Below are 27,940 nucleotides of genomic sequence, written 5' to 3'. Positions count from 1 at the left end.
GGATTGACTGGGATATCGAAAAAATGGGGGATGAAATGGCTTCATAAACACTGGGCTTGCGAAGGCTGGACGCGTGACGTCACGCTCCCTTCTAAGTTAAGGTGCAGCGGTGAATCATCTGTTCTCAGAAAAATTCTGCGCCTAGTCGGGATGAGTGCCTGTATGTCAAGCTTCGTCTTCGCAAAAAAAAAAAAAACTTCCTCCCTGCACGCTGGCGTGGTCATTTTGCATCGTGTCGTCTGCTAAGTTGACATTTTAGTGTGTTTCTCGCGGCTACCGCATGGTGGCACCACGCCCTCCCGCAAAACTACCGCAAAACGCGGGAACCATGGTTATCGTCATCTCCGCCATCACAGGCTGAGTATAGAGAGCTGCGCGACTTGTGAACACTTAAAAAAGTTGAGCAGCCATCGTTGTGGTCCGACGGTCGGGAGAGATTTGCCAGCTTAGCTTGACTTCATCGGCAGCAGAAGTGTCAGCGACGTTGTCAGCGCGCCATGGAAGGTGAGCACCACCAGACGATAGTAGATAAGAAAAGATTCGTGAACGCTCGAGGCCGTTTGGCCGGCCATGTGCTTCGTCAGTGTTTATTCGCACATGCGCGGACAGATGTAACGGAGAAAACGCTGACCATTTCGCACATCGCTTGATCCACTGCGCACATTTCCACGTGTGTTCACGTCGGCCGCTTACGCTGATGCGGACGAGCTTGAACATGACGTGGTTTTCCGTCAGTTTATGCCAAGTGAAGCACGAACGCGGTTAGCGAAGATCAGGGCGGGCTGTGTTTACGTCTGTCCGTAGTGCACGAAACCTCGCATTTGGTTCGCTAGATTCGCGATATTTTTTTTTCTTTTAAAGCATCATCATTTACAGACCCAGTTGTCCGCCACAGGGGAAGCCACACTTTGTCTGATAAAACCGTCAGGGAAGCGCTCGTCGTTCGTTGCAATGGCTTGTTATGTGCGTCTGGGCCGCTGCAAGCGCTGGCGTATTTATTAGTCTTGTTCGTAGGTTTGCTGCAACGGCGCAGTCGACGCGGGCTGTGTGTCCGCGCTGTTTTTGTAGATGTCCGATCTACACTGAATGCTGTAGATGCAAATGTCCGCACTCGTCGGTTTGCAGGTAATTAATGAACTGGTGCCGAATACCCTGCTTTTCAATCGGACGCACGAAATTCCTTATATCTTAATGACCCTTCGCACTGTTATTTTCGGTATATGCTGTCCGGCTGTTTGGGCACGAGCTCGGCGGTTTGATTCCGGCACGCACGCTTCGGTAGGGGCAATGTGCCGCAGCGTCCGTGTTTTCAGATTTCGATGCGCACTTAGGAACGCTGTGCGGTCGCTGTCCTTTTTTTTTTTTTTGCGCTGGAAATGGTGTTTGAGCCTAGCATTTGTCCCGTCGATATCTTTTCGCTGTCCCTCGTGCTTTTAGCGCTAGTAACCATGTTTTAGCCTAGCGTTTGTCCCGTCGGTATCTTTTTTAATGAATTCGGAACACAGGGGTCTCATACACGTGTTCTGACAACGCACTGCACGAGGTGTATTGCTGATAATGTAGGAAGCGGCGTAACAATGGAGAAAGAGGTCTATCGCGGACCATATAGGGAATCGAATAGCCCCTTTCATCTAAACTCGCAGACAGATTTTTGTGGCTATGCAGCCAAGGCTAGGCACGAAAGTGAAGGAGGCGCGCCTTTGCCCATGAACTAGGGGGGGGGGGGGGGGGGGGGGTGTTATTTATTCCGGCCAGGGAAGCGGCGGGACGAAAGGGTGCAGGCTCACCAAGACTGTGATAAGCCACTCCTCTTGACAATGGAACAAAGCCCTGTCACCTAGCTCCTTGGCTGCATAGCCATAATAAGCTGTCCGCGAGTACACCACTCTCTGCTTAGTAATGCTAGCAGGCTTACGAGAATCGGCCGAGGGCACTGGCTGGAAGGGGGGTTCTTTGACACTAAAAAGCTTTGTACCCGACTATAGTAACCATGTTTCAGACAGCGAATGAAAAACGCAAACTAGCCCGTCTTCTTTAAGTGAACGCCTTCCTCCACTACGGCGCCTCTCCTGCATGCTAGCACAGAGCGCTCGCTGCCTTGCCACTTTGAAGTGCCCATGATGGTGGAAAAATTAAATTGGTTTTTGGGGAAAGGAAATGGCGCAGTATCTGCCTCACATATCGGCGGACACGCGTAAAGGTTAAAGGAGGGACTGAGAGAAGAAAGGTGCGGTAGTGGAGCGCTCTGGAAAAATTTCGACCACCGGGGGGGGGGGGGGGGGGTCCTTACCCGCACTGCACACGGGCGCCTTTGCGTTTCGCCTGCTTCGAAACGCGAAAGAAAAGTGGTTTTTGAGGAAAGCAAATGACGCAGTAACTGTCTCTCACATCTCGGTGGACACCCGAAGCGCGCCGTAAGGGAAGGGAGAAAGAGGAGCCGTAGTGGAGGGGTCCAGAATAATTTCGACCACCTGGCGATATTTAGCGTGCACTGATATTTTAACGCGACAGCGTTAAGGAGCTCGTGTCGCAGAAAAGTCGGTGTCCGTGAGCGAAGAACGGCGCATCTCGGTGGACACATGAACCGCGCAATAATATTAATAGGTTTTTTTAGGGGAAAGGAAATGGCGCAGTATCTGTCTCATATATCGTTGGACACCTGAAACGCGCCGTAAGGGAAGGGATAAAGGAGGGAGTGAAAGAAGAAAGGTAGAGAGGTGTGCCGTAATGGAGGGCTCCGGAATAATTTCGACCACCTGGGGATCTTTAACGTGCACTGATAGGGAAGGAATTTTAACGCGGCAGCGTTGAGGATTGATAGAGAGATCGATCAAATGAACGATTGATGAACTGATTGATCGATCGATTTTTCTTCCCTTACGGCGAGATCCGGGTGTCCAGCGAGAAATCTGAGACGGGCGCCATTTCCTTTCCGTAAAAGCAATTGTTCAGTTCATTTTCCTTGCCTTACGGTCCAGTTCGAGTATACGCCGAGATATGTGAGACAGGCGTCCTTTCCTTAAATTCTCCAACGGGCCACGCGTCGCGCCGAACGAGCGAAGGCATTCAACGGTGCGACACGCTGTCGCGTCTCACTCTTAAAGACGAAGATTAAGCGTCCTCCACTTCAATTTTTCGATATTTGATTTGCCGCTACCTAAATGCGGCAACCACTGAACCACCGCGGCGGGTACGGTGGCTCGGTTGTTGCGGCGTTCGGCTGATAAGTGCGCAGACGCGGCGGCCGCGTTTCGATGGACGCGAAACGCAGAAATACGTCCTGCACCGTGCGTTGTCACAGCACGTCTAAGAAACCCTGGTGGTCTAAATTAATCACGGAGTCCTCCACTACGGCGTCCATCAATGTCCATGTGTCGCTTCGAGAAGTTAAACATCACAGTTTAATATTTTGCTGTCGCTCTCTGCAGATGGCTACAGTCAGCAGCCGTGGCTAGGAGCGGGCCGTGCTTCAAATATATATAGCGCTTTTCCGGCAGATTCCTGGAATAGTCAATTTGACAACTTGCAGAATACTGAGGCCCCGCCGCGGTGGCTCAGTGGTTAGGGCGCTCGACTACTGATCCGGAGTTCCCGGGTTCGAACCCGACCGCGGCGGCTGCGTTTTTATGGAGGAAAAACGCTAAGGCGGCCGTGGTGTGCTGTGCGATGTAAGTGCACGTTAAAGATCCCCAGGTGGTCGAAATTATTCCGGAGCCCTCCACTACGGCACCTCTTTCTTTCTTCACTCCCTCATTTATCCCTTCCCTTACGGCGCGGTTCAGGTGTCCAAAGATATATGAGACAGATACTGCGCCATTTCCTTTCCCCAAAAACCAATTATTATTATTAGAATACCGAGAAAACCCTCGTGCGCAGACGGCAATATCTCACTCTTGTTAGAAAAGGGAGGGGAGCTGTTGCATTATCTGTGTGGGAGGGAAGTTGCTGAAAGGACACAATAGAGCAGGGGTGGGAATGCAAGGAGCTGGCGCAGACTGCATGGTACTCATAAAGGGACTGTGTCATTGTAAACTTCCTTTCACACTCCAAAGCTGGCGGTGACCTTGGAGCTTCAGGTTCTCCGAGATTAGGGGGAAGTCCCCATCACCTGGCTATGCACCAGGGGTATGTCTGATAATGCAGGAAGCGGCGCCACAATGGAGTAAGGGGTCTATCCCTGACCATAAAGGGAAGGGAATAGTCCCCTTTCATCTACAGACAGCTTTTTGTGGCTAGGCATCCAAGGATAGGCAGGAAAGGGAAAGAGGCGCGCCTTTGTCCACGAACTGGGGGGGGGGGGGGGGGGGGAGGGCAGCGCGACGAAGGGGGAGATGGCGCAGGCTCACCCAGGCTAAGCCACTCCTCTTAACAATGGAACAAAGCCCTGTCACTAGCTCCTTAGGGTTAGGAGAATCGGCCGAGGGCACTGGCTGGAAGGGGGGGGGGGGGGGGTCCTTTGACAGGAAAAAAGCCGCTGCGTTCTTAAGTTGTACCCGACTATAGTAACCATGTTTCAGGAGGTGAATGAAAAGCACAAACTAGCCCGTCGCGTTAACCCCTTCAGTCAGCAGAGCAGGAAGTGAACACGCGGTCTCCAAACGAGGGTTTTTGGTTGCAAAACGTCTCCCTGTGAGCGGAAAGCAGAAAGGCGCTGCAACTTTCTCGATCTCGGCGGACATCTGACTGCGCCATGAGGGAGCGAGAGAGAGAAATGATTGGCTCCGGATTGAATACAATCCGGGCCTTGAAGCGAAACATAAAGAGGCGTGCGTGTACTGTGCGATATTGGTGCACATTAAAGAACCTCAGGCGGCGGATATTATTCCGGAGCCCTCCGCTACGGCGCCTCTTTCGTTCGGGTGTAGGAAAAAATGTCCCCGGAAAAGAAGTCCCCTGAAGGAGCTAAGGTGGCAGTCTGGGCATGGGCGCCCACTAGGAAAAAAGTCCCCAAGTGAAATCTTACCCGAACAGTGAATTCCTTGGGAACCCACTTGAGAAAAAATTGCCTTCTTTATTGAACTCTTTTTGGAAGCTAAACATTTTGACAGATTTGCTTTTGGTTGGGTTTGAAGACATAATAAACTTCACATATCCAACAAAAAAATTTGCCACCACCATCTGGAAGACGAAGTAACGAGCGTTAGCTGTTTGGTAGCGCCATCTATCGTCCATGCGATTACTACGTGATTGAGTTGCGAGTGTTGACGTCGGGGCCGCCATGTTATGCCTAACCATAACTAAATATTAACCTAATTAGGCGATATTGGTGTCTAACATGTTCTACTCCTCAAGCCCATTACGAATATGCCATTACTTAGATCATGATGTTATCGGGTAGTCAATTATAAGTAAAATGTAAGCCTAACCATTGCTAAATACTCACTTCATTATTTAATTTTGTTGTCTAACATGTTCTACTCATCTAGAGGATTACAAATATCATTCGTTTTGTCATAACCTCATTAATTAATGAGTTATAATCGATTAAGCACAATCACGTGACTAGCTAATCATGATGTCACCAATCAATCACCAATTCAGTTGCTATATCTACTTACTATGGGGACCGCCATCTTGAATTCGTCAAACTTAGAAAATTTCACGCCAAAGGGAGGTGGTAGCAGACCCCAAGAAATGTGATGAATAAGAGCTAACGCTTCTAAAACCTCCTCCTTAAACATGCCAGCTACTGCCCCCAGTCACCTCTAATGAAGGAGCCGAGCTGACTCCAAAACGTTGAGTTTGAAATTAAAGTTTTTGGTTGGAGATGTGCAGTTTATTATAGAACTCTTTCTTGACTGAGAACAGAAGCAAGCATGAGGTATTTTGCAGTGCTAGATCACACTATGGTAGTGTAGTGCAGGTCATCCCAAGAAAAGGCACACCACTAAGCTGTTCTGCCGGTGACATCACTGAAGTGACGAACGGTCCAGAGCTGCTTTTGCCCTTTGTCCACTCCGTTTCCGCTACCATGATTTCGTTTTATTGATGCCCCACGGTGTGTGGTTGGTGGTGGTGTAAATGTTCAAGTGGGTACAGATTACACTGGCCTGTCGGCTGTTGCTCCGCTTGAGTCATTGATTTAAATTTTTTTAGCTCTAGCACTGTTCTATATAAAGTCAATGTCCTCTAAAAACTTCAAGGGTGATTGCAGCACTCATCACTTCTCAGTCCTGGAGCCCTGAGAGTACACTGTGACAGCCATTATGTTTGTCACAGCACCAGTGGCGGGATGAATGCCCGGAATCTGTTCGTTGTTTAGCTACTTCCATGCCGATGGGTGGAGTAGCTGTACAGCGTACAATGTCACATAACTGTAGTCCTGCGTCCTCTATCAAAAGTAACTGAATGGACCCTCCACATTACAGGGGGATAAGTGCGAGGCGTTCGCCAGAAAGTTACCATGTTTTAGCTCTGTTTACCCACTCGTACTTGTAGGTACCGGAAACATATGCATCAAAGCAGTCTGGTATTATCAGGCAGCTTGTGGCATTATTTGCTAAAGATATTAGCACTTGGTTGGGACAGCTCGAAAGGGATGTTGCTGCAGCAACAGAATCTGTGGCGATAGAGAGACAACACCAAGAGCTAGACAGTAGGATATTACACATGTGGCAGGCAAGGGCTTCCTTGATACAAAGGTGGCTAAAGCAAAAGCACAGCCGGAAACTGAAGTTAAAAATCAACCAGTTGGATCTTAGCATTGAAAAGCACTCGAAGGACCTAATTAGTCAACAGTAGAATCAATTTTGCGATCAGATGAGCGGTAAGTTAGGCAATAAAAACACGTGGCAACTGCTGACGCACTTATTACAACCAGAAAGCAGCAAGGCAGAAAGCAGAAGGGTATAAATAGACTAATACACCAGACAGTTTTAACAGATGACGCTTTATTAAAGGAAATCGAACGTATCTATATTGGCGACACCAATTCGGCACCGCATCAGAAATAGAACGGTACTCTAAATTCAGATATGGACGAGGACATATCGGAGGCGGAAGCAAGAGCAGCATTGCACCAGTTACGCACCGCCTCGGTGCCGGGAGCAGGTAACGTAACCAACAAAATGATAAGAAACCTAGATGACAGGTCTGTAAAAGATCTCACAGACTTCTTCAATCAATGTTGGCTAGCAGGAGAAATCCCGGATACTTGGAAGCACGCTAAGATAATATTGATACCCAAACTTGCCAAGGCCCTCGACTTAAAAAAACCTAAGACCGATTTCTCTCATATCGTGTGTCGGAAGCTTTTGGAACACGTAGTACTAAACAGAATTCAGCATCATGTGGACAAGGGGCACCTATTCCCAGATTTTATGCTGGGTTTAAGGCCTTCCTTGTCAACACAGGACGTCATGCTGCAGCTGGCCGAGGAGGTGATTAACCCAAAAAGCAGTAGGGATACCCGAGCAATGCTAGCTCTAGATTCAATCAAGGCTTTTGACAATGTCAAGCACGAAGCTATTCTAGAGGCGCTATTGCCGCTGGGGGTAAGGAAGAACACCTACAATTATATCTTAGCGCTTCTTCAAAACAGAATGGCTGAGATACTTATTAACACACTGAAAAGTGAAACCATTAAATTAGGAAGCAATGAGACCCCACAAGGATCAGTCTTGTCCCCCTTCCTATTTAACATAACCCTCATAAATCTGGCTAAAGAACTTAAAGTGCCTAACCTGTCCCACGCACTCTCACTGATGACATCACGCTATGGGCCACCAAGGGAAGTGATGCCAAGCTGGAGGAAACCCTTCAAAGAGGCGGGGACACAGTGGTCAGGGAAGCTCAGTGGGTTGGACTCACCTGTTCCCCGTCTAAATCGGAACTTCTAACAATAAGGCACCCGAGAATTAAAGAGCACCCACCCATTGAGATACTTCTGGGGCAAAACAGAATTCCGGAGGTCAAGGAACTTAATATACTTGGACTATACATTCAGAGTAATGGTAAAGATGCCACAGCCATCAAGAAAATGGCCTCTTGCATAGGTCAATTCAGCAGGTTAATTAGAATAATCACCAATTAACACAAAGATATGAGAGGCAGACATCAGGAAACTTGTTCGGGCCTTCGTCCTGAGTAGGATTGTATATGTGGCACCGTATTTAAATCTGGACAGGACTGAAACAGAGGAAATTAACACGCTGATTAGGCAGGCATACAAAATCGTGCTATGCCTACCCACAACTACGCCTACGGATAAGTTGTTAGGGTTAGGAATACACAACACCACAGAGGAACTGATTGTGGCTCACAAAATCTCCCCAGTTGGAGAGACTCACTAACTCTAAAACTGGCAAAACAATCATTAGACAACTCAAAATTGGCTATGCCACTGAAAAATCTGAGAAGCATCGAATACCTAAGAATATTTACGCGATACTTCAAGTTAAGCCGCTCGCAAAAAGTATCTTAGCAGCGGTAGGTACGTTATTTGTCTGCTTTGAACACTCCGAGGGTTGGAACCCCATGCGCTTCATGATTTTCCTTCCAGTTTTGATTTTTAAAAGTCTTTGATGCTGCGACACCATGGCGGCTTCTATGAGCTCATTCAGAGTGTTGGAGCCAATCTAGCCTTAGAAGTTTTACTGTGGAAGTGTTCGGAGGAAGACCTAGTGTGGTTTTGATCTTTTTTATGATTATGATTTGAATTTTGCCCTTTTCTGCTTTGGCCAGTTTGAGATAGGGGGCAACGCATAGCACTTGGCTTATGATGAAAGCCTGAACCAATCTCAAAAGGTTGGCCTCCTTAATCCCTGCATGCTTGTTAGAAATACGCTTGAGTAGCAGGCATGTCTGGCTGGTACTTGCTTCAAGTCTCATGATAGTTTGTGTTTTTGCCATTTGCTTGTATGCACAGCCCTAGGACTCGAGTACTGTCTACCATCGGAATGGCATTGCCATTCACTCACCAAGCAATATCACAGCTCTTGCAAGGGGGACTGTTTCTTTCCCTATTTTTACATGACAGAAAAACAGCCTTTGATTTTTCTGCCGAGCATTTTAATCCAATCGGCTTGAGATATTTCTCTATTACATCTATGGTGCTCTGAAGTGTCCTGTCAATCTGTCCATCGCTACCCCTGATCACCCACAGTGACAAACCGTCCGCATATATCGTGTGATGCAGACTTGTGATTCCGCCGAGTTGCCCTGGAAGCCCAGTCATCGTTACACTAAACAGGGTCGGAGAGAGAACGGACCTTTACGGCGTCCCTCTAGTCCCAAATCTAATGTTTTCGAGTGATTGTCCGCCCAGGCTGATGGTGGAAGTTAGATTTGAGAGAAAGTCCCTTACGTAGTTACGTCTTGACTCCAACATTTAGCACACTAAAGTTCTTAAGTATGGCTACGTGTTTGACACTATCAAAAGCTTTGGAGACGTCCAGTCCCACAATGACCCTAGTATCAAGTCTTTTTTTCGGTTACCTGCTCCTTCAGCTGTAGCATGACCTCGAATGCCAATAGGTTTGATCCGAAGCCTATTATGGTATCAGGATAGATTTTGATCTTGCATGAATCTATTCAGTCTAGTTTGAATTACGTGCTCCATCAATTTTTCAATGCAAGATGTGATGCAAATGAGCCTAAGATGCTCAAAGCTGAGCTTCTTCCCTGGCTTCGGAATGAAGACCAGGTTCGCAGTTTTCCACGCTTGCGGTATCTCTCCCTTGCCCCAGCATTCTTACATATAGGTTGTAAGATTCCGAATGGAACCATCGTCAAGATTCCCGAGCATCCTGTTGTTGATTTTGTCCTCTCCGGCAGCCGTTTTGGTTCTTAGGTGGTTAAAAAATGCAACAGCATTAGCATTTGCCGCGACCTTGGTGGCTTCTAGTCGACGCCTTTCTACACCTACTCTCTGACTCGATATTGGTTAACCATTGAATTTATATATTTCACACCAGTCTTCAGATTATGACTGGTGATGTCACCAGCTGATGATGTCACATCCGGTGACACATTCTGTGGAAGCTTCCGGTGCTGACATAGACTAGTAATGCCTTCGCATTAATAACTAGGGTTTAATCGGATTAACCGTGGGGTCATGGAAACCTGTCAAAACATTATGAACCATTGAGTTTCGAAATATTACCTAGAGGGAAAGCTGGCGACCCCGTCTATGCGAGTTTCTTAAAGGGCGCTTCATCCACCGTGGGAATGCCAAGAATAAAAAGTATGCGTTCTCACGCATTTGCATTGTTTTTCATCGAATCAGTCACACAAAACCTTCTTGAAGCTGCATTTAATTTCAATAATTCAGTGTAATTAATCCACTAATTACAATTTAGCAATCAAACTTTTCTCATTTCAAGATTGCTCACACACTACCTAACACAAACTTTTGCTCATTTGTCATCATAGAACGACATACTCGTATGCACAAAATTTGCTGACACGACATAACTATATAATGCTTTCGCATTAATAATTTGGACCACCTGGAAATCTTTAACGTGCATTGAAATGCCACAGTGCAACGCTCGCTTTCGGAGCGACCCCTCTCCCCTGAACCAGTGCTCGCCTTCTTTGTGTTTGATTTTTTCTGTCTTCTCTCAGCGCTGGTAGCAGTTTGCACAAAGGTGGCACAGACTTTCACTAAGGTGGCATTTAGTGCTCAGTTTTTATTTTGTATTATGTTTAGGTGGAGTACTTGCCTGATCTGATCAAATTAATCTGAAGTCTTCATCGTCTATGGCGATGGCAAACCAAAACTACAAGCTTTGAAGTAATGATGTAGTCCCATCGTGCGCTCTCCAGACGAAAGAGCACTCTACCATGCGGGGAGGCTGTACAGAAACTCACGGGACAAACACAAGGCGCAGGGAGAGATGCAGTTGCATGCAACAGTGTTTCCTGCACCCAGTTTTGATAAAATAGCCGAGAAAGCAGTTTCTCAATGGTACAGCGCTCGTTCCTCCGGCGGGCACAGATGGTGCCACGGATACTACTGCTACGAAACCTGTCAGTTTCGGTCTGCCGTCATCGCAGAAAAATTCTGGCCGAATTAGGCAAGTACACCACCAAAACAAAGTGTAAAATAAATCTGACCACCAAATTCCACTTTTGTGCGAAATTGCAGTCAGAACAAGCAAGCGGTTAGGCCGAGATAATTTTTTTTTTTCCGATTTTCTCTTATCTACGCAGCAATCGATACATTCGGTGGAAGAGCTTAGTGTCTTTGTGTTTGGTGTCACTGCAGTGGGCAGTTTGATTAACTGCGCGACAACGTGATGTCAATACTGCGAACACTTTTTTGATTGTGCAAAGGGCAACTGGTTGCTGACAGCTTAATTCGTCTCCTTGCAGATGTCATCGCGATGAAGCTTGTTCAGCATTTTTTTAGGAGATTGCTGCGTTCTCTGCCAGATGAGCACGTAGTTCGTTTAGTTTGGAAGTATACGGCCGCCACTTGTTAAGTGTCGCTTTGTGGTGTCGCCTTAATTTGCACTGCCATGGGTCTGCTCGCGCTGTTTGTGTGAAACTGTGTTTGTGTGGCATGTTATTCTCTTGCAAAGTGGTCTGTCCCCAGTGTGCTCACACTGGCGATCGAGTTACGAACTTGTTTGGAGCAGTTGCTCTCTTGCCTATCTCCTGACACCATGGCACGACGCACTTGTTTGTATCCTATGGAGAGTTAGCATTATCGTGATTCATGCTGTCGGGCTTCGGTTTACAATCGTGGTAGTGTTGTGTTCAAGTTTGATTATTAATGCATCAGGGTACATTATAAATTCAGTATTATATGCATTATAAAAGCAGTATAAAATCATCACTGGATCTCCCCTCATCGGTCTTTTGCCACAAGATATCACGACTATGCCTCTTTCACAAGATATTCTACCATTTCACGCATCTGCGCCAATCTTTTCTTCATCCACCAGCACGTTCATCTCGACGCTTATTCAATAGCTTAAGTACCTATACAGCGCCTGCATGGATCAACATCGGCTTTTAATCAGTCATTTCTACCAATTCCAATACAGGAATGGAATGAATTGCCAGATTCTAGTGTCATGTAAAGTTACCCTGTCAAATTCAAAGACCGGTTACTGTGTGTCGTTGAGCATTAAATTTGTCTATATTTCTTTTCTCGCCCTTAGTTTGATGTGCTTGAGCAACTCATTTGTAAATCTCCTTCTCTACTCGATTGATTTTTTTTGTAACTGTTTTAATTGTGTTCTCATTTATGTTACTGATTGTATTTTTTGTCCTAATTGCCCTCATTGTATGTTTATATATATATGTTTTACAAGATTGGTTCTTTTTTTTTCAACCTCTTTGGCTTTGTTCTTGTATTGTCCTACGTACGTCGCCTCCCCCTTATGTAATACCCTGTGAAGGGTCCTTAAGGGATCAATAAATGATGATGACAAGAGTGGAACCACTCGCAAGAGTGGAACCACATTAGCTAGACATTACTATAATTATGACTGATGTACACCTGTGGACTAAAGTTCGGATTCGTGGAGAAAGAAATGTGTTCCTCCCTTGCACCTCTAGCCAATCAGTCGATCGTCATTCCAGCTGATGAAGCTTGCACGTCCCCTCATGCTTGTATAATTTTCATTGACGTCCTAATTTTGTCTGACCGTGCAGAGACAATTTTTTTCCTGACACCGCATCCCGCTTAGTTTCACCTTCCGTACTCGCCCATTGCCATTGCGGTTGATGCATTCTGTTGCTTTTATTTTGTTCGGCTACTGACCCGAAAGACGTGGCTTAGATGCCAGCCGCGGTGGTCGCATTTCTATGGAGAAAGCGATTCAGGCCATGAGGAACGCCGTAGTGAAGTGCTTCGGATTATTCCAACCATGTGGTGTTCTTTAACGTGCACTGACATCGCACAGTGCACGGCCTTTAACATTTTGATGAAAGCGAAATGCTTACACAGGCTGTGGCTGCTTTTTATGCTTTCTGACAAGGAGGCAGATGCTTTGCAGTAAATTGAAAGTGAAATAGAAATGTCAGATATGAGACAAATATAATACAGATGATTTTACAGCACCCTATGCCAAGAAGCAATAGCAAGAAAATAAGAAATCTACAACGCCTTGTGAGAAAGTTGCTGACCACCTTTCAGTTTTGATGGCTTGTAATTGAAATGCATAAGAGGGTCCGGTTCTTGCTTACCTAGACAAAACCTGTGTGTGGGAGACTGCAAAAGCACCACTTTTCCACAGAGAATCACATGTTCATGTCGTTGAACACGAAACGTCAATGAAAATATGCTGAACATATGGCACTTCAGTTTCTGAAATAGGTAATGCCAGTTAAGTAGTAAATGGCAGTGAAAAATGAGCAGTGCTATGGTATGAGGGGAAATTATTGATTGTAGATTGTTTCAAATTGGATGGAAACATCCTTCACACACCTAAATCAAAGAACTCCGCACTATGTTGTAGTATCTTATCTCTTAGTCTCTATGTTATGTATAATACTCTTGCAAAGCCTCAGGCTAAGAGTTTTGTGCTAATTGAAATAGTGTGCATATGATTGTATACTTTTTTGCGAAACTGAAGAGCGAGTCTTGACGATAAAAGAACGAAGCAATTTATGTAGTTGCAGAAAAACTTTGAGTGCAAGCAGTGCTTGTTTAACCGTAATCTTGGTATTTGTAGCAAAAGGTTGCCTGCGTCATGCTTGCATTGAACATCTTATTTAGCAGTTCAGGAGCAGAAAGAGCAGGTCGTCATAATAGGTATCGCTTCTTTATATCCTGGGAGATTGACCTTTATAGAAATATTTTTGTGATGGGCTCATTTATATTAGCTCTCTTCGTCTTGCAGTGTACATGGCACTTCAATTGAATGACCACCTGGGTGCACCCCTCATTTGTGTTCATTTCCTGTGTGGACTTGCACTATGATAATAATTAGGACTCTTAAGAGGAGACATGAGAGCACTTTGCCCTCCTCTTATTTTTCTCTTTTTACTCCTTTTCTCTCTCATTTTGTTGGCATTGACATTACAGTATTCTCCACATATGATGTTATACATACAACGTTTGCAAACATACATATTTACACATACAACGTCTCCTGTCGCTGGGCTCCCACACTGAACATGTCTGCTTGAATACTTGCACACAACACGCACTACACAGCCATGGATATAGAAGCACCAAAGGGCTCTTACCAATCCATATCTAGCTTACACTTCATGACATACTATGCCACTACACACTCATAACCACGTTACTAAGACATACACACCACAGCACGCTCTCTAGGTGCCCCTCCAACACACTTGAACCAACGACCCCTTGAAGCCTATGCGTTGCATGCCCCCTGGCATCCAGAGTGCCTGGGTTCGACCGCGACTGGCGGCTGATTTCTTTTAATAAATTACTTCTATTTTTTTAAATACCCTCATTAGAGGAATCTCCTCACTAATTTTGGTTTGCTTTGGATCCTCCCCCAATTCATTTGCTTAGGTTTTTTCCATCTTACGGAGGACAACTGCCAATGCCAGGATTTTCAGCAGACTAGCTCTTTACGCTGTCACGTAAAATAGTTTTTGCTTCATATCAGCATCCCATTCAGGTTCAGTTTTCTGTCTCTATTTGTTATCTATTTGCATAAGTGATTTCATGCATAGTTTTTCCTCAGGAATCAAACCTTTCTCATGATGATTATGCTGCATTGCATTCAGAGCTGAACTGTACGTCCAAGAACTGAACAGTCCGTTCAGTTATAGTTACTTCTATTACTGGATGGTTACTATAGAAGATGCTTTTGCTTGCTCAGCTCTTACGGGTGTTCTGTGATTGTGCAACCTATCTACCAGTGTCCGATACAAGTGCCATCCTGTGCCATTCACCTGAAGGTTGGCTCTATCCTTATACTGTTGAGGAATATTTTTTTCACCCGCAAGAAAAATAGAAAAATTGATGTGAATCAGCTCAGTAATATTTCACAATTTCTCTGCATTGCTTTTTATCATCATGCTTAATGTAGTGATGTTTTTGTGTTTTGAAGTTTTTGTATGTGTTATAGTTAGGGGTTGGACTTTTCGGCTTTTATTCTTTGAAAATTCGGTGGACTTTTTTCGGATTTGATTCCAGGATGTTGCTTTTTGTTCTTTTCTACGAATGAAATATAGACTTTTTTCGGTGACAATGTAGCAATTCTGTGGTCAAAAGTCATTTAAAGTCTATCTCAGTATTTTTAATCCCAAAGAATCTATTTACGAGCAGTTAATGTGCTGATTGTACGACTTGGAGCTGCACATTACAAAAAAAATTGCTACCCTCACAAAAAGTGTTACTCAAGTTAAATAAGGACAAACAGAAGTGGAAGTTTACTTCTACGAACTAGGTTGACATGTTATCGTTGGGTTATCACACAGCATTGAGCGCACGGGCAGTGCATCACATAACCTAGGTGCGTGCTGATGGCAGCAGTGAAACTGTCGCTCAATAAGCGATGGGAGCCACATACTTTTTCGTGACGCCCATTCGTGTTTTCATGTATCTTACATGCATTTGGTTAACCTAATTAACAGAGAAAATGCTCTAATCAGGTGGTGGTAGTGAAGAAACAGAGCTTAGCTAGAAGAATCTAAGAGGTGATGCTTCCCGGTCTGAAGAGGCATGTAAGCTAACGGGGCAATAGCTGAAATCGCACAACTGCACTGCTTATCCTACAATACAAACGTCGCATCATGCCCCTGACGTCGCTATTTGGTTAATTAATTGCAACTTTAAGTGAGCGCAACTCTCATTCAGCTGCTAGCTGGCTATGCCTTGGAAGTTAACGATACTGACATTTTTCGGTTAAAACCGAATTTAAAAAAGTGAATTGAGCGTACTTTTATCGTTCTTTTTAATGCGAAAGCATTATATGGTTATGTGGCGGCAACAATAAAGCGCCTGCAAATTTAATTGTCCGCATGATTACGTCGTTCTGTGGAGATAAATGTGCAAAAGTTTAAGTGTGTTAGGTAGTGGGTGAATAAATCTTAAAATGGGAAAAGTTAGGACGATGAATTATTATTAGTTAATTAAATTAATTAATTACTAAAGTAAAGCTGTGCTTGAAGCAGGTTTTGTGTGACTGATTCAATAAAAAATGATGCAAATGCGTGAGAGGGCTTGCTTAGTACAAGAGAATGAGTAAAAATAAAACAATCAAATAAATAATATAAATTAAGATAAAATAACAAAATTTCAAATGAAAAATAAACAGGGAAAAATGGACGGAGAAAGGGAGGAAAAGGAAAAGCTTTCGCATTTCCACTCTTAAACAGACTTGAAGTGCAATCGTATAGTTCATTTCGCGGTTCCGAACAGTCCAGCCCCTAGTTATATGCCAGCACCAATGATTTATAAACTGAAACATTTTGTTGATAAATAGGTAAACCCTAAAAACTGTTTAGTTGCATCAGCAAGTTTATAGAGTGGCCTGAAGGGTCTTACCTCCTTTATACAGAATGTTCCTTACACCGAGACCACAAGTACTCCCGACTGCCAAGCAAACACTGGCCTCCTCATTGCCAAGAAAAACACAACTGAGACATTAAAAACTTGGAAAGTAGTTATCCCCAACATATGACGGTCATCAAGTGTACATCTGATTGGTGTGTACAAGGGCACAGAAAACAAAAATAGTGGAGCCTTTCATGATTTTACAATCCTCCGGCATAAATGCACGCAGCAGATATTCGAAAAATGTGCTGCCGAAAGTGACATACACATTACAATTGTGCTAGTGCTATATTTGGGCAAATGCTGTACGTTTCAGGACTAGCTGAACAGACCAGCCAAATCAAGGTGAAGACTGCGAAGTGTAGAACATCTCTTGAGACTACAGCGGCGTGGGTTCTATAGGAGTGTATTTTTTAGCTTCAAGGTCACCGTTAATTGTTAAGACGCAAAACATGTTGTGCCAATGGAATGAAAACATTTCTTTGAAGAAAGTTTTTTCTTGCTACATAAGGAGTATTAGTGCCATTAGGCGCAAATGCTGGCGTGTGTCTTCACTAATTGACAAGTAGCATATTGACATGACTGTACCGCACTTTTTAATTTACTAAAGCAGTGAAAAGTCACCCTTCTCGTTGTAATTGAGTCATTAAGAGTTCAATCATTTCTGCTGACATAGGCATTACAGTCGTAGTCGCTGTATATTTGGGTTGGTACATACTGTACGTTTCAGAATTAGCTGAACAGAGCAGCCAAAGTGAAGACTGGGACATCTATTTTCCAAGAGCGCTTCTTCGATAAGTTCACCTCTACCGAACCCTCTAATCTCGCTCTACATGTTGCCACTGTTGCCAGACAGTGAACGTGTTCGTCATCGTTCATGGTTCTTGCTCATGAGAGCCGCAAGAAGTGATGTATTTCAGTTGTGGATGCAGAGTTTTCCTTAACTCCTAAGCCGCAGCTATACTAGGATTACAGAAACCTAAATCTACAGTTTGGCCCGTTCGACCATCAAGGTCGCCCTTTATTTTTTCATTGGGGCTGCACCTTTCCATGCAGCTGGCACTTTTGTTGGATTTGTACGCTCAGTAGAAATGACCGACTCAGAAGTGGTCAGAGGAGGCACGGTCAACGTGTGTTTCAAAGTGCTCTCGAGAAATGCTGCCTTTTTGGTCAAGAGGCAGTTTTCAAGCTGAGTGAGGCCCTAGTTGAGGCTGTGTGCTCTGGCTTTGTACTTTATTTGGTGAACCACTCCACGAACTGAAAATAAAAATAGTCACATTTATCATACCGTTAACCGCGTTGCGGTTACCGTTACCCGAGTGCCGAGAGCCCATGCGCCGTCTGTGCGCATACGCAGATCGCATTGACGGCACCAGATGGCGCCAGGTCCCGGCAGCTGAGGCCGGGACGGCAGTTTTGCTGACTAAGACATATAGAGTCAGGTATCAAGAGATAGACACGTTGTGCGTTGCGTGCGGAGAGGAGGAGGAAACGGCTGAAAACTTTTAAATTGCTTCACCCTACAGTAGAAAGCAGGGGGGTTGATTTATCCGAGGCATTGGGGTTTAAGGACGGTGAAGGGAAAGTAGATTTTAAGCGGGTAGAAGTAGCCAAGCAAAGGCTATCTGATTGGTGGCTAAAATCAAGAGAAGAGTAAAATTTCACAAGTAATGGCTGGGTGGCTTGAACCACCGCCTGATTTAAAGGGTTCAGCCTTATTCATCCATCCATGCGCGCAGGCCTGTTGCATCGGGACCAATCGGCGCGTGCGCACTTGTGGTGGGCGGGCTCCAGGTGCTCCGGTACGATAACACGATATGCTAAATGTAGATATCAAAGCGCATACTGCTGCTGGTACCGTGGCTCGTCACTCCGCGTGACCAGACTGGAGGGGTGGCAGCGCCGCCACTCGAGTACGGCGGTGACTACGCTTGCGCAGATCTCTCTGAGGGCGCCAGATGGCTCCACGTTCCCGTGACCGGTAGGGAGCCTACATGTCGCGCCCCCTCCCGGCTTAGCCAGGCGGCAGGCGGCATGTATGTAGGCTCCCTAGTGACCGGTACACCCGCCTGCTGCATCGTAACCAATCAGCGCTTACGCACTAGCGGAGCGCGGTGTGCTAAAGCTTTGGAAAAAAAAATTGTAGCAGTTGTATTTTATTTGCGGATTGAGCCACAGCTTGAAGGCAACTGGGAAGCTGTAGTACGCAGCTCTGGTCTGAATACCTAGAAGAAATACCTGGAGTTTAAATTCCGCATGTTCTTGCGGCAGTCTGTCATATTCGACATTCGAGTCGGCGCCCAAGCGAGCGCTTCGGGGAGCACATTCACTATGCCAAGAGAAGAAGCATGTTGTCGAATCAGCTGTGTAAAGGTGCTCTTTTTTTTTTCGGTCGCACGCCGAAAGCAATAGGGCGCTTTGCTTTTCCCTCGATTCGATTCACACTGTGCATATACCCGTCGGCCTTTTTAGGCGGCTCGTATCGCCTTATTTTCGGCCGCAGAAATAAACAAAAAACAAGCTAGCGGCTTTCCGCGTTGAGCTTCACATCATCAGCCGACGTCGCCTGGCAACGGGACCCTTCATCTCGAAACTAGCCATGGCAAATGCAGAAGGGGGGGGGGGGGCATCTCGCGCGCTGTGTTGCGATCGGGGCACACCGCCCATATATACCGCGCGATACTCTCCGAGGCGACGTCAATTCGCGATGACGCGAGGCAATTGCATGGCGACAGCAGGAGCTCTACTTGTGAGTGCGTGCATGTATGTGTGTGCTTGTGTGTTTTCCGTGCCCACCTTAGCACCCTGCGGTGTTGGCTTAGTGTTTCTGGCTTATAGTGAAGCTGCAAATGGGCTTAGTTGGCTTTCCATGTTTAAGTCTATTAATGCGGTGCTCATGGGCACGAACAACACAGGACGCATCAACTACACGTGCAGCCAAGGCGCTGGTAGTGAGAGCTGTCTGTATGTGTAGTTTCTGCGTCCGGTGTTGTTCGTACCCATAGCGCACAAAAACGTTTACGTAATGTTACTCTGCTGCTTAGCACGGTTCGGACTCTCCCGCAAGTTCGTCTATACTCCAGCCGCGTTTCGATGGCAGCAGAATGAAGGTCCTCCTCCCCGCTGTTATCCTGCGCTGTGTGTGCAAGGTGAAATGAGTGAATAAAAGTAAATCAAATAAATATTCCAGACTGGGATTTGAACCCGCGGTGGCGCGAATGGATCAGCTTCACTGGCCTGTACTGCGCGAGAGCTTTATATAGGCTGTCGCGTAGTCGTGGTCCTGCAGGAACGCGGCACTGGACCATGTGCTTCTGCCATACATTCAACATTTTTGAGACGTGTATAACTGGCTCCCTGGGCAAGTGGACACCTCAATCGCTCCTTCAGGTACAGGGCCGGTCAAAAGTTCCCAGGCCGCATGATCTGTTTTCGAGCGCTATAGTCGGGCAGTTCCGACACTCCCGAAGCCCAAAATCTCTATAGAGAGTATAGGCGAAGTATCATTCGCACCCGTCAGAACCTTGATTGCTTCAGCTGCTATCATAAGTATGGCAAGATATGCCGCCGAAAAGCAGACCTTGTGGCCTGGAAATTTTTTGACCAACCCTGTACGTGATGGTGATGTCCACCTGCAAAAAAAACAGCTCTCTCACAATATTTTGTGCTTAGCAATGCTTGACCGCCAGCCATTTTTTTATGGTCGCTGTTACTTTTCTCAATTTTTGTTTCCGTTTCATCTAGTTTTTTTAGTCCTGAACGTAACCCTTGGTTTGGTTTTTTTTTCGGGAGAATAACATTACTGGGTGCCACATAAATTTAACCACCAGGTGGGGAAGAAGCTCTTCCCCTCGGCGTGCATACAGCTTCCTCCGCGTAGCCTCTGCATGGCACGTCAAGGAACTCGCCAAAACGAAACAATTAATGTGGATTAACCCCGCTAATCTTGGTTATACAAAGCGAAAGCGAGATTGAGGTCTCCACTGACCCACGGAGCTGGTTGTGCGCCTTTCCTTTCGTGAAAATGGTCTTTGCAAAGTTGCCAACGCCAATGAACTCTGTGAACGCCATCAGCTCGCTTGTTTTGTTTGGTTTATGAGGCAAGGAAATGACACAGTAACCGTCTCACATCTCGGTGGACATCCGAACCGCGCCGTAAAGGAAGGGTTGAATGAGGGACGGAAAGAGGAAAGAAAAAACTGAAGGTTGAAAGTTGAGTTTTTGAGTAAAGGCGCGGCACTGCGCAGCGGTGGAATACCTTGGCTCGGTGCTACTAGCGGTGCATGCGTAGTAGTGACTAGGGAGCGACAGAGAGAAAATTGGCAGTGGCTTAGCTCGGCTTTGCCAGGACATACGTAGCGAAAGCTAAGGCAGAACATGGTTAGTCTTGGTTAATCTTGATTGCAAGCCCAGGTTAGTCTCGTTGTCAGCAATGTCGCACTAAAGACGACACAACTGTGGTTGCGGCGCACGCGCGCTCTCCTTTTCAATCCTCCCGCATGTTACCAGGCATGCGACGCAGCTGGCGAAGCAAGCGCAACGACGAGGAACGCGGTGTGACGTCATACCAAACGGGGGCGGCATTGAGCCGTGTGGTGTGACGTCATGCCAGATGGCGAGGCAAGCGCGCAAAGCGCAGTAACCGTCTCACATATCTCGGTGGACACCCGAACCGCGCCGTAAAGGAAGGGATAAATTAGGGAGAGGAGAAAGAGGAAACAAAATTGAAGGTTGCATTTTGAGGTAAAGCGCGGCGCTGCGTAGTGGCGGAACACCTGTGGCTCCGTACTGCTAGTGGCGCATGCGCAGTTGTGACTAGGGAGCAAGGGAGAGAAATGCGGCGTGTGTCGTCACTGCTTCTCGCGCATGCGCAGCACGGCTCTCCGGCAGTCACGCGAAAATGCTCAACCTGCGGCCAGTAAAGCTTTCGCTTTAAAATGATAATAATAGTAATTGGTTTTTGGGCAAAGGAAATGGCGCAGTATCTGTCTCATATGTCGTTGGACATTTGAACCGCGTTGTAAGGGAAAGGATAAAGGAGGAAGTGAAGAAAGGTGTCCTAGTGGAGGGCTCCGGAATAATTTCGACCACCTGGTGGGGAGGGTGCAGTGACATCGCACAGCACACTGGCGCCTTAGCGTTTTGCCTCCATAAGAACGCAGCCGCCTAGGTCGGATTCGAACGCGCTTTGCTTTAAAGGGACATTGAGGAAAAATTGAAGTTGGCTTGTATCGATAGAATACCAGCTCCTGATCACAAAAACGCTGCTCTTACTGAAAACAAAGCTCTTGTAAGGTAGAAAATAGCAAGAACCAAACTACAGGTACCGCCGGCACAGGCTAATGTCGCAAGTACAAGCGTGGTGCCGCCATAGGACAAGAGACGCCACCTTGGGAGAATTTTCCTTCCTACATGGAATCGCGTATCTCTGAGGCTGCCAAAAGAAGGTTGCGCGGTTCATTATTGAAGTAAGTTTTGTTTTAAAATCGATAGCTTTTATCACACAAGGAAGGCAGACAAAAGACAACATGAATGTTGGAAACAAAGAAAACCAATGCTTGGCGGCGCCACAGGCGGCCAGGAGAGTTTCGATTTGTTATGGCGCTTCGCGTCTATGAGCTTTGCGTGCCCCGTGGTTTTGTTTTTGACGCGCCTCGATTTACAAGCGCCGAACAGCAGAGGAACTCCAAGTGCCGCTTCAAGTGCTAGTTAACCTTTGAAGGAGCCTGTTAAGGCTTGTCAGATGATCGCCACGGTTGATGAAAAACTATGATGGCACGATGGTCGGTGATCCTCCAAGGCAGCACTTGTGTTTTCGCACGCTTGCCCGACGAAACATTCCCGGCTGTGCCAGTCAACTTCAAACTACTTAACGGAAATCGTTTATTAGGAACGGGAGACAAAGTACAAGGCATTTCAGAAAAATTGCTGATGGCCTAGCTCTGTTAGGCCAGGATATATATAGCGAAAGCGCGGAGATTTCTGCATCGGAAGAGTGCAATCACTAGATGCGCCTTTATTGACAGTTGGAACTTGAGCCGTCTAGGCGGAGTGGTAGCGTCACCGTCTCAAACGCCAAAGGCCCTGGTTAATAATTAATAATAATTGGTTTTGGGGGAAAGGAAATGGCGCAGTATCTGTCTCATATATCGTTGGACATGCACCTGAACCGCGCCGTAGGGGAAGGGATAAAGGAGGGAGTGAAAGAAGAAAGGAAGAGAGAGGTGCCGTAGAGGAGGGCTCCGGAATAATTTCGACCACCTGGGGATCTTTAACGTGCACTGACATCGCACAGCACACGGGCGCCTTAGAGTTTTTCCTCCATAAAAACGCAGCCGCCGTGGTCGGGTTCGAACCCGGGAACTCCGGATCAGTACCGGTTTGATTCCGAACCTCGGCACAGGAATTTTTTTATTTTATTCAGTGAGTGGACGGGGGGTATCAGTGGCTCCCATAGATGCCGCCACCGAATACGTTGGTTAGCGGTTAAGCGCAGGCTCTGTTAAGGCGCGTTTATGCTCCGGCGTAACGCGCGCGCGCGCGCTGCACGGCGACGTCACGTCGGCCAAAGCGAGACCCTCTCCAACTGCGCTTGACCGCCGACGCGTTCGGCGGCTTCGGCGCACTATGACCGCACTGGCGGGGAGACTTGGAGCATGTGTCTATTTCGCGCCGAGTGCGCCAGCCGGCCAGACTGATTCGGCTCCGCGGCGAGGTGCGCGTTGTGACGTAATTCAATAGCTTCGGCAGTTGGGCGTAGCTGTTCTTTTCGAGCTCTCGGCTAATTTAACCCATTCACAGTACATATCTGAAGGTACATGCAAGTGAGCGAGAGAGCCCGATCCAGTGGGCCCGTTGGATCTAGCGGAAGCCGTTGGAGCGTCGTGCGCCGGCTTTAGTTTCAAGCCGCCGACTTTAAACGCGACCGCCCTCGAGCAGCCATCCGTTTTTTGTGGCAAAAAAAAAACAAAACAAATAACGGCCCTTGCAACCGTGGGAAACCTCTACGCCGCCTGATGCACCGTCCAACCGAGCCGTTCAAGGAATCACAATCCGTTGGCCCCAAAGCCCCGGCCAGCCTCCGATGGGCGCAAGGCGCCATCTTGTCCTGGCCCATAGCGACTCCCCGCACTGGGGTTATGATATTTAGTTTGCAACGGCTGCTCTCTGAGGAAGGGGGAAACCACCCGCCGGCGCCTAACCTAACCGTGCTCCCTCAAAAGCATCGCACGCTCTGTGGGGCTGAGGTCGCTGAAATGCAGGCCAGAGTTTTTGCGAGAACTACGTCGTCGGGTTCGGGAACGGGATCCATCGTAGCGCTGGCAAGACGCCGGTACAAACGTAAACGAAGCGACGGTAGCCACCCCCGATAGATGCCTTCAACGTGCGGTGGCGGTAGCTTTCATTTCGGCAGCTGCTAGACCGCACCGCTAGATTTCCGAAATCACGGAGTCTCCGTTTACGTCACGTTTCACGTCTCTCCGTTCTGTGACGTCATAAGAGTTCTCGAGTTTGAATAGGAGCGGCGGGAAAACTTTTTCAACTTCGAATCCAAATTTCTTTGCAATAAATGCATTTTTCGCTCCCGGACAAGCGGCAACAAAGCCAAGAAATGTCGAATCATTAGGTTTTGCTGACAAAAATTTTGGTAGGGTTCTCCTCAGTGTCCCTTCATATAATAATTATAATTGGTTTTTGGGGAAAGGAATGGCACAGTATCTGTCTCATATCGTTGGACACCTCAACAACGCCGTAAGGGAAGGGATAAAGGAGGGAGTGAAACAAGAAAGGAAGGAAGAGGTGCCGTAGTGGAGGGCTCCGGAATAATTTCGACCACCTGAGCCCTTCATCGTGCGTAGTCCGTGCGGGGCCGCGCTTTAAAGGATCGGAGCATTTGCAGAGGAGTGTAGGCACAGCAGCGACGAACGCACCGAGTTCATACACGTAACAGAGCCGTTGGTGTGTCTGCAATGTGCAGGATCCCAGCCGGCAGCGCAGGACCTCGTGGGCACTGCGCTCGAAGGAAATGCGTCGACCGAGGATGGGGCGCCAACAGGGGCAGAGCCCTCGCGAGCCGCCGGAGATTGCCGCGGCGACAGTGCGAATTTTGACGCTGTGGCAGTTCGTGGTGACGGTGCAGACGGCGGTGACATTGGAGGAGTTGGAGACACTGGAGGTGGTGGCGGCACCGGAGTTGGTGATTACCCCGGAGTTGGTAATTACCCCAGAGTTGGTGACGACCCCGGAGTTGGTGACGACCCCGGAGTTGACTACTTTCTCGGAGTTTACTTTCCCAGAACTAGCGACTATCTTGGTGTTGAAGACTATCCCGGCGTCGACGACTATCCCAGTGTTGCCGACTACCTCAGTGTTGACGACTACCCCAGTGTTGACGACTACCCCGACTATCTTAGTGTTGAAGACTATCCCGGCATCGACGACTACCCCAGTGTTGACGACTACCTCAGTGTTGACGACTACCCCGGTGTTGAAGACCACCTCGGTGTTGAAGACCACCCCGGAGTTGAAGATCATCCCGGAGTTAAAGACCACACCAGTGTTTGCGACTACCCCGGAGTTGAAGACCAGCCTGGCGTTGAAGATCACACCAGTGTTGGTGACTACACCAGTGTTGGCGACTACCCCAGTGTTGGCGACTACCTCGGAGTTGACGACTTCCCCGGAGTTGACGACTACCCCGGAGTTGACTACAAACCCGGTGTCGACTACCCCGGTGTTGAAGACCACCCCAGAGTTGAAGACCGCCACAGTGTTGGCGACTACCCCGGAGTTGGCGACCACCCCAGAGTTGACGAATATTCCAGAGTTGAGGACTATGTTAGCGTTGTTGACTATGTTGGACCTTGTTAGCGTCTGTTTTAGTTAGGCATGCATGCAAAAACGACCGGTCATTTGCGGAAACACGTCACCCTAAGATTTCATAGTTATGATTGTTATGAGAATTTAGTGCGTGCCACCAGAAGGGCCGCGTTGAACGCTTTCTAATGGCAAGGGTCGCACGGGTTCACCCGCAAAATTTAGGGAGTTAGGGACCTCTTCGTCTCCCCCACGATTCAACCGGTGTGCGCGGCATGCAGAGAGCCCGAGAGGCTGGAACAAAAGCAGCTGTACGTAGCACGAACAGCTGACTGCAAATGTACGTGGCGCCACCTTACACGGCAGCCACCAATCGTTAAATGAATTCCTGCACCGTTTTTGGTCATCGATAAATTGTAAATTAAGTTTAGCTTATAGGCTCGGCCGTCTCGTCAACGGGGAAGTATTTGTCGAAGCACGGTCTCACGGTGAGTCTGACAAGCAATTTTTTCTCACTGACTGTCTTTTCAATGATTGTGAAGACGTGCACTAAACCCAACCCAGTGTAGCTATGTCAACCCTTGCACAATCAACAGAGATGCGCCAGCCGACCAAAACTGAAATAGACAGCTAATGTACCCTAGCAGGTTTGCACGGATCTTCTGAGATAGGTGCCTTATCTTTCCGTTAGCTATATGTTTTCGATTGGCATCCGTTCGAACTTAGCTGCCCGGCTAAACAGACGGAGGTTGCGCGACACTGATATCGCTGCAAATTTTGAATAACAGAGGGCGCTATAATGTCTCAGAGTTCAGTTTTTATTCCTTCAAAGCAGGGTTGAGTAACTTTGCAGTGCGAGACTGCATTAAACAAACGGTGTAATGCAAGTTAATCTTGATCTGTGCTCAGGAAGCAGGCACCGTGCAGAAGCCGCCGCTCTGAGACGAATAATCCTCACCGCCCGTGCGACAAGCCTGACAGCTTCGCAGCTACGCTCACTCGTAGGCTCTAGGCTCATCGTCCCACATGAATACGGGCGCCATCTTCACGCAGCGACGCGCACTCAAGTTTCAGCACGCCTAGGAAAAGCAAAAAGCTTCCATCACGTGAATCGCTTAGTTCAAATCATCCGCCGTGCTATAATCTAACGCATACTGCCGATATTCTCGAAGAATGATATTTTGATAAGAGCATTCAAGCCTTTTGTCTCTTTTTTTTAATCTTTTATCAAAAAACTTTTGCTGCATTGCTTCTTGGAGTGTGAATGCCTGTGACCACAGTAGTGATGGCAAACGAACCCCAAAGGTGCCCTGCGAAATGTCTCTGGTCCCTCGATATGCGCATAGAGTGCTGTTTTCTGCCACAAAACAGCACCCTGAGATTAGTATTATCACTCGGCCGAGCTTTTTCTTAATCTGCACCAGAAATTGGCTGTGCAAATCACGCGCAAACAAACCGGAAGGAAATGTTCACGACAGCTTGCATAGCGTGAAAAATATTTTTAGATCAGACTTTATGACCACGACCGACTCAACGCACTACATGGTATTGTGTGAAATCCAGTGACGAAAAAGACTATATCTAACCACTAAAGTGTAAATCTCTGTGATAGTAACCGAGAAATTGCGTGGCGATTAGCCGCCATGCCGGAATGGCAATCCGCCTTTTTCACGAGATCTGCGCTTTCTGGAGAGTGGCGAAAATTCGTCTCCTACTGGTTAAAATCAAACGCTCGTGGAAGACGCAGGCGTAGTCTGGTTCCACGAGGGGCCAGCTGCGCTTACGAAGTGGCGCGTGTGTGCCGTATGCGCTTGACAGCTACCGCCATCTGTCGCATGCGCCTGTCACATCAACTGCGCGTGCGCAATAGCATGCGATTTCATTTTAAACTAGTGCAGCTGGCGGAGAATTCGCGTGCATGTGGAGAGCGGCCTTGTGAGCAAGGCGGATTATTTTTTGCACCCATGGTAGCTGGCGCGCTCATAAGCTACACGCGCAGCACCATTTCGTTGCAGCCAATAATCGGCGTAGGTTTTTCCTTCAGCCCAGTTACGCACGCTTAGCCCTCAGAGAGCGGCATATGTCATGTGTCCATTATTGTTTACGTTCCAGGCATTCACTTTGTTAAACACAGTTACTGTTTTGTTGGCACCGCCGACGGCACAGCCTCGAGAAAAAGCTTTATTTCTCCTGACTGTCGTACCATCACTGTTGTAAATAAACTTATGTTCATAGTTCCTGAATCTACGCCTCTGCCTCGTTTATTCAATTTCGTTGTCAACTACATCCCTTCGGCAAAGCAGTCTGCATGAAGAAAAAAATGCTGGTGAGTCTGTCCGGAGTTTTTAAACATTTTAGCTTTTTGCCTTATAGGAGTGCCTTGGCCACCGAGCTCTGAAAGCAGCACAATTCTGTGATATTTTCAATGGAAGAGTCTCAAATCGGACTTCGTGCATAACAATCGACAGAACGGCTTCAAAAGCCTCAATGGGATTTACTAGCAGCGCCTGGCATATGACACCCCCCCCCCCCCATGCATTTGGTCTGCGAAGGACAGAGAGGACTTGGGAGATCTCGACCAGCTTAGAAGAAAGATCGATGTGCAGCCCACTGCGAGAAACATGCACCCCGAATTACATATAGGAAAAGAGGCAAGGCTAGGGCGAACGCCATCGGGAGACAATATGG

The 27,940-nt window shown here is 47.2% G+C and overlaps 2 protein-coding genes across 2 annotated transcripts in view; one reads left to right on the top strand and one right to left on the bottom strand.

The window, feature by feature from the left end:
* The window catches only part of LOC144107669 (major facilitator superfamily domain-containing protein 4A-like), a 422,352-nt gene that overhangs the window by 208,810 nt on the left and 185,602 nt on the right, over nucleotides 1–27,940 (bottom strand). The gene's annotated exons all lie outside the window — the stretch shown is intronic.
* Nucleotides 335–27,493, top strand: LOC144108834 (uncharacterized). The gene is made up of 2 exons (XM_077642022.1): nucleotides 335–504; nucleotides 24,414–27,493. Exons 1-2 carry the CDS (start codon nucleotides 498–500, stop codon nucleotides 25,304–25,306), a joined length of 900 nt encoding a protein of 299 aa, XP_077498148.1. The 5' UTR covers nucleotides 335–497; the 3' UTR covers nucleotides 25,307–27,493.

The sequence above is a fragment of the Amblyomma americanum genome, chromosome 10 (assembly GCF_052857255.1).
Source record: "Amblyomma americanum isolate KBUSLIRL-KWMA chromosome 10, ASM5285725v1, whole genome shotgun sequence".
NCBI lineage: Eukaryota > Metazoa > Arthropoda > Arachnida > Ixodida > Ixodidae > Amblyomma > Amblyomma americanum.
This window is presented reverse-complemented; position numbering and strand designations above follow the sequence as displayed.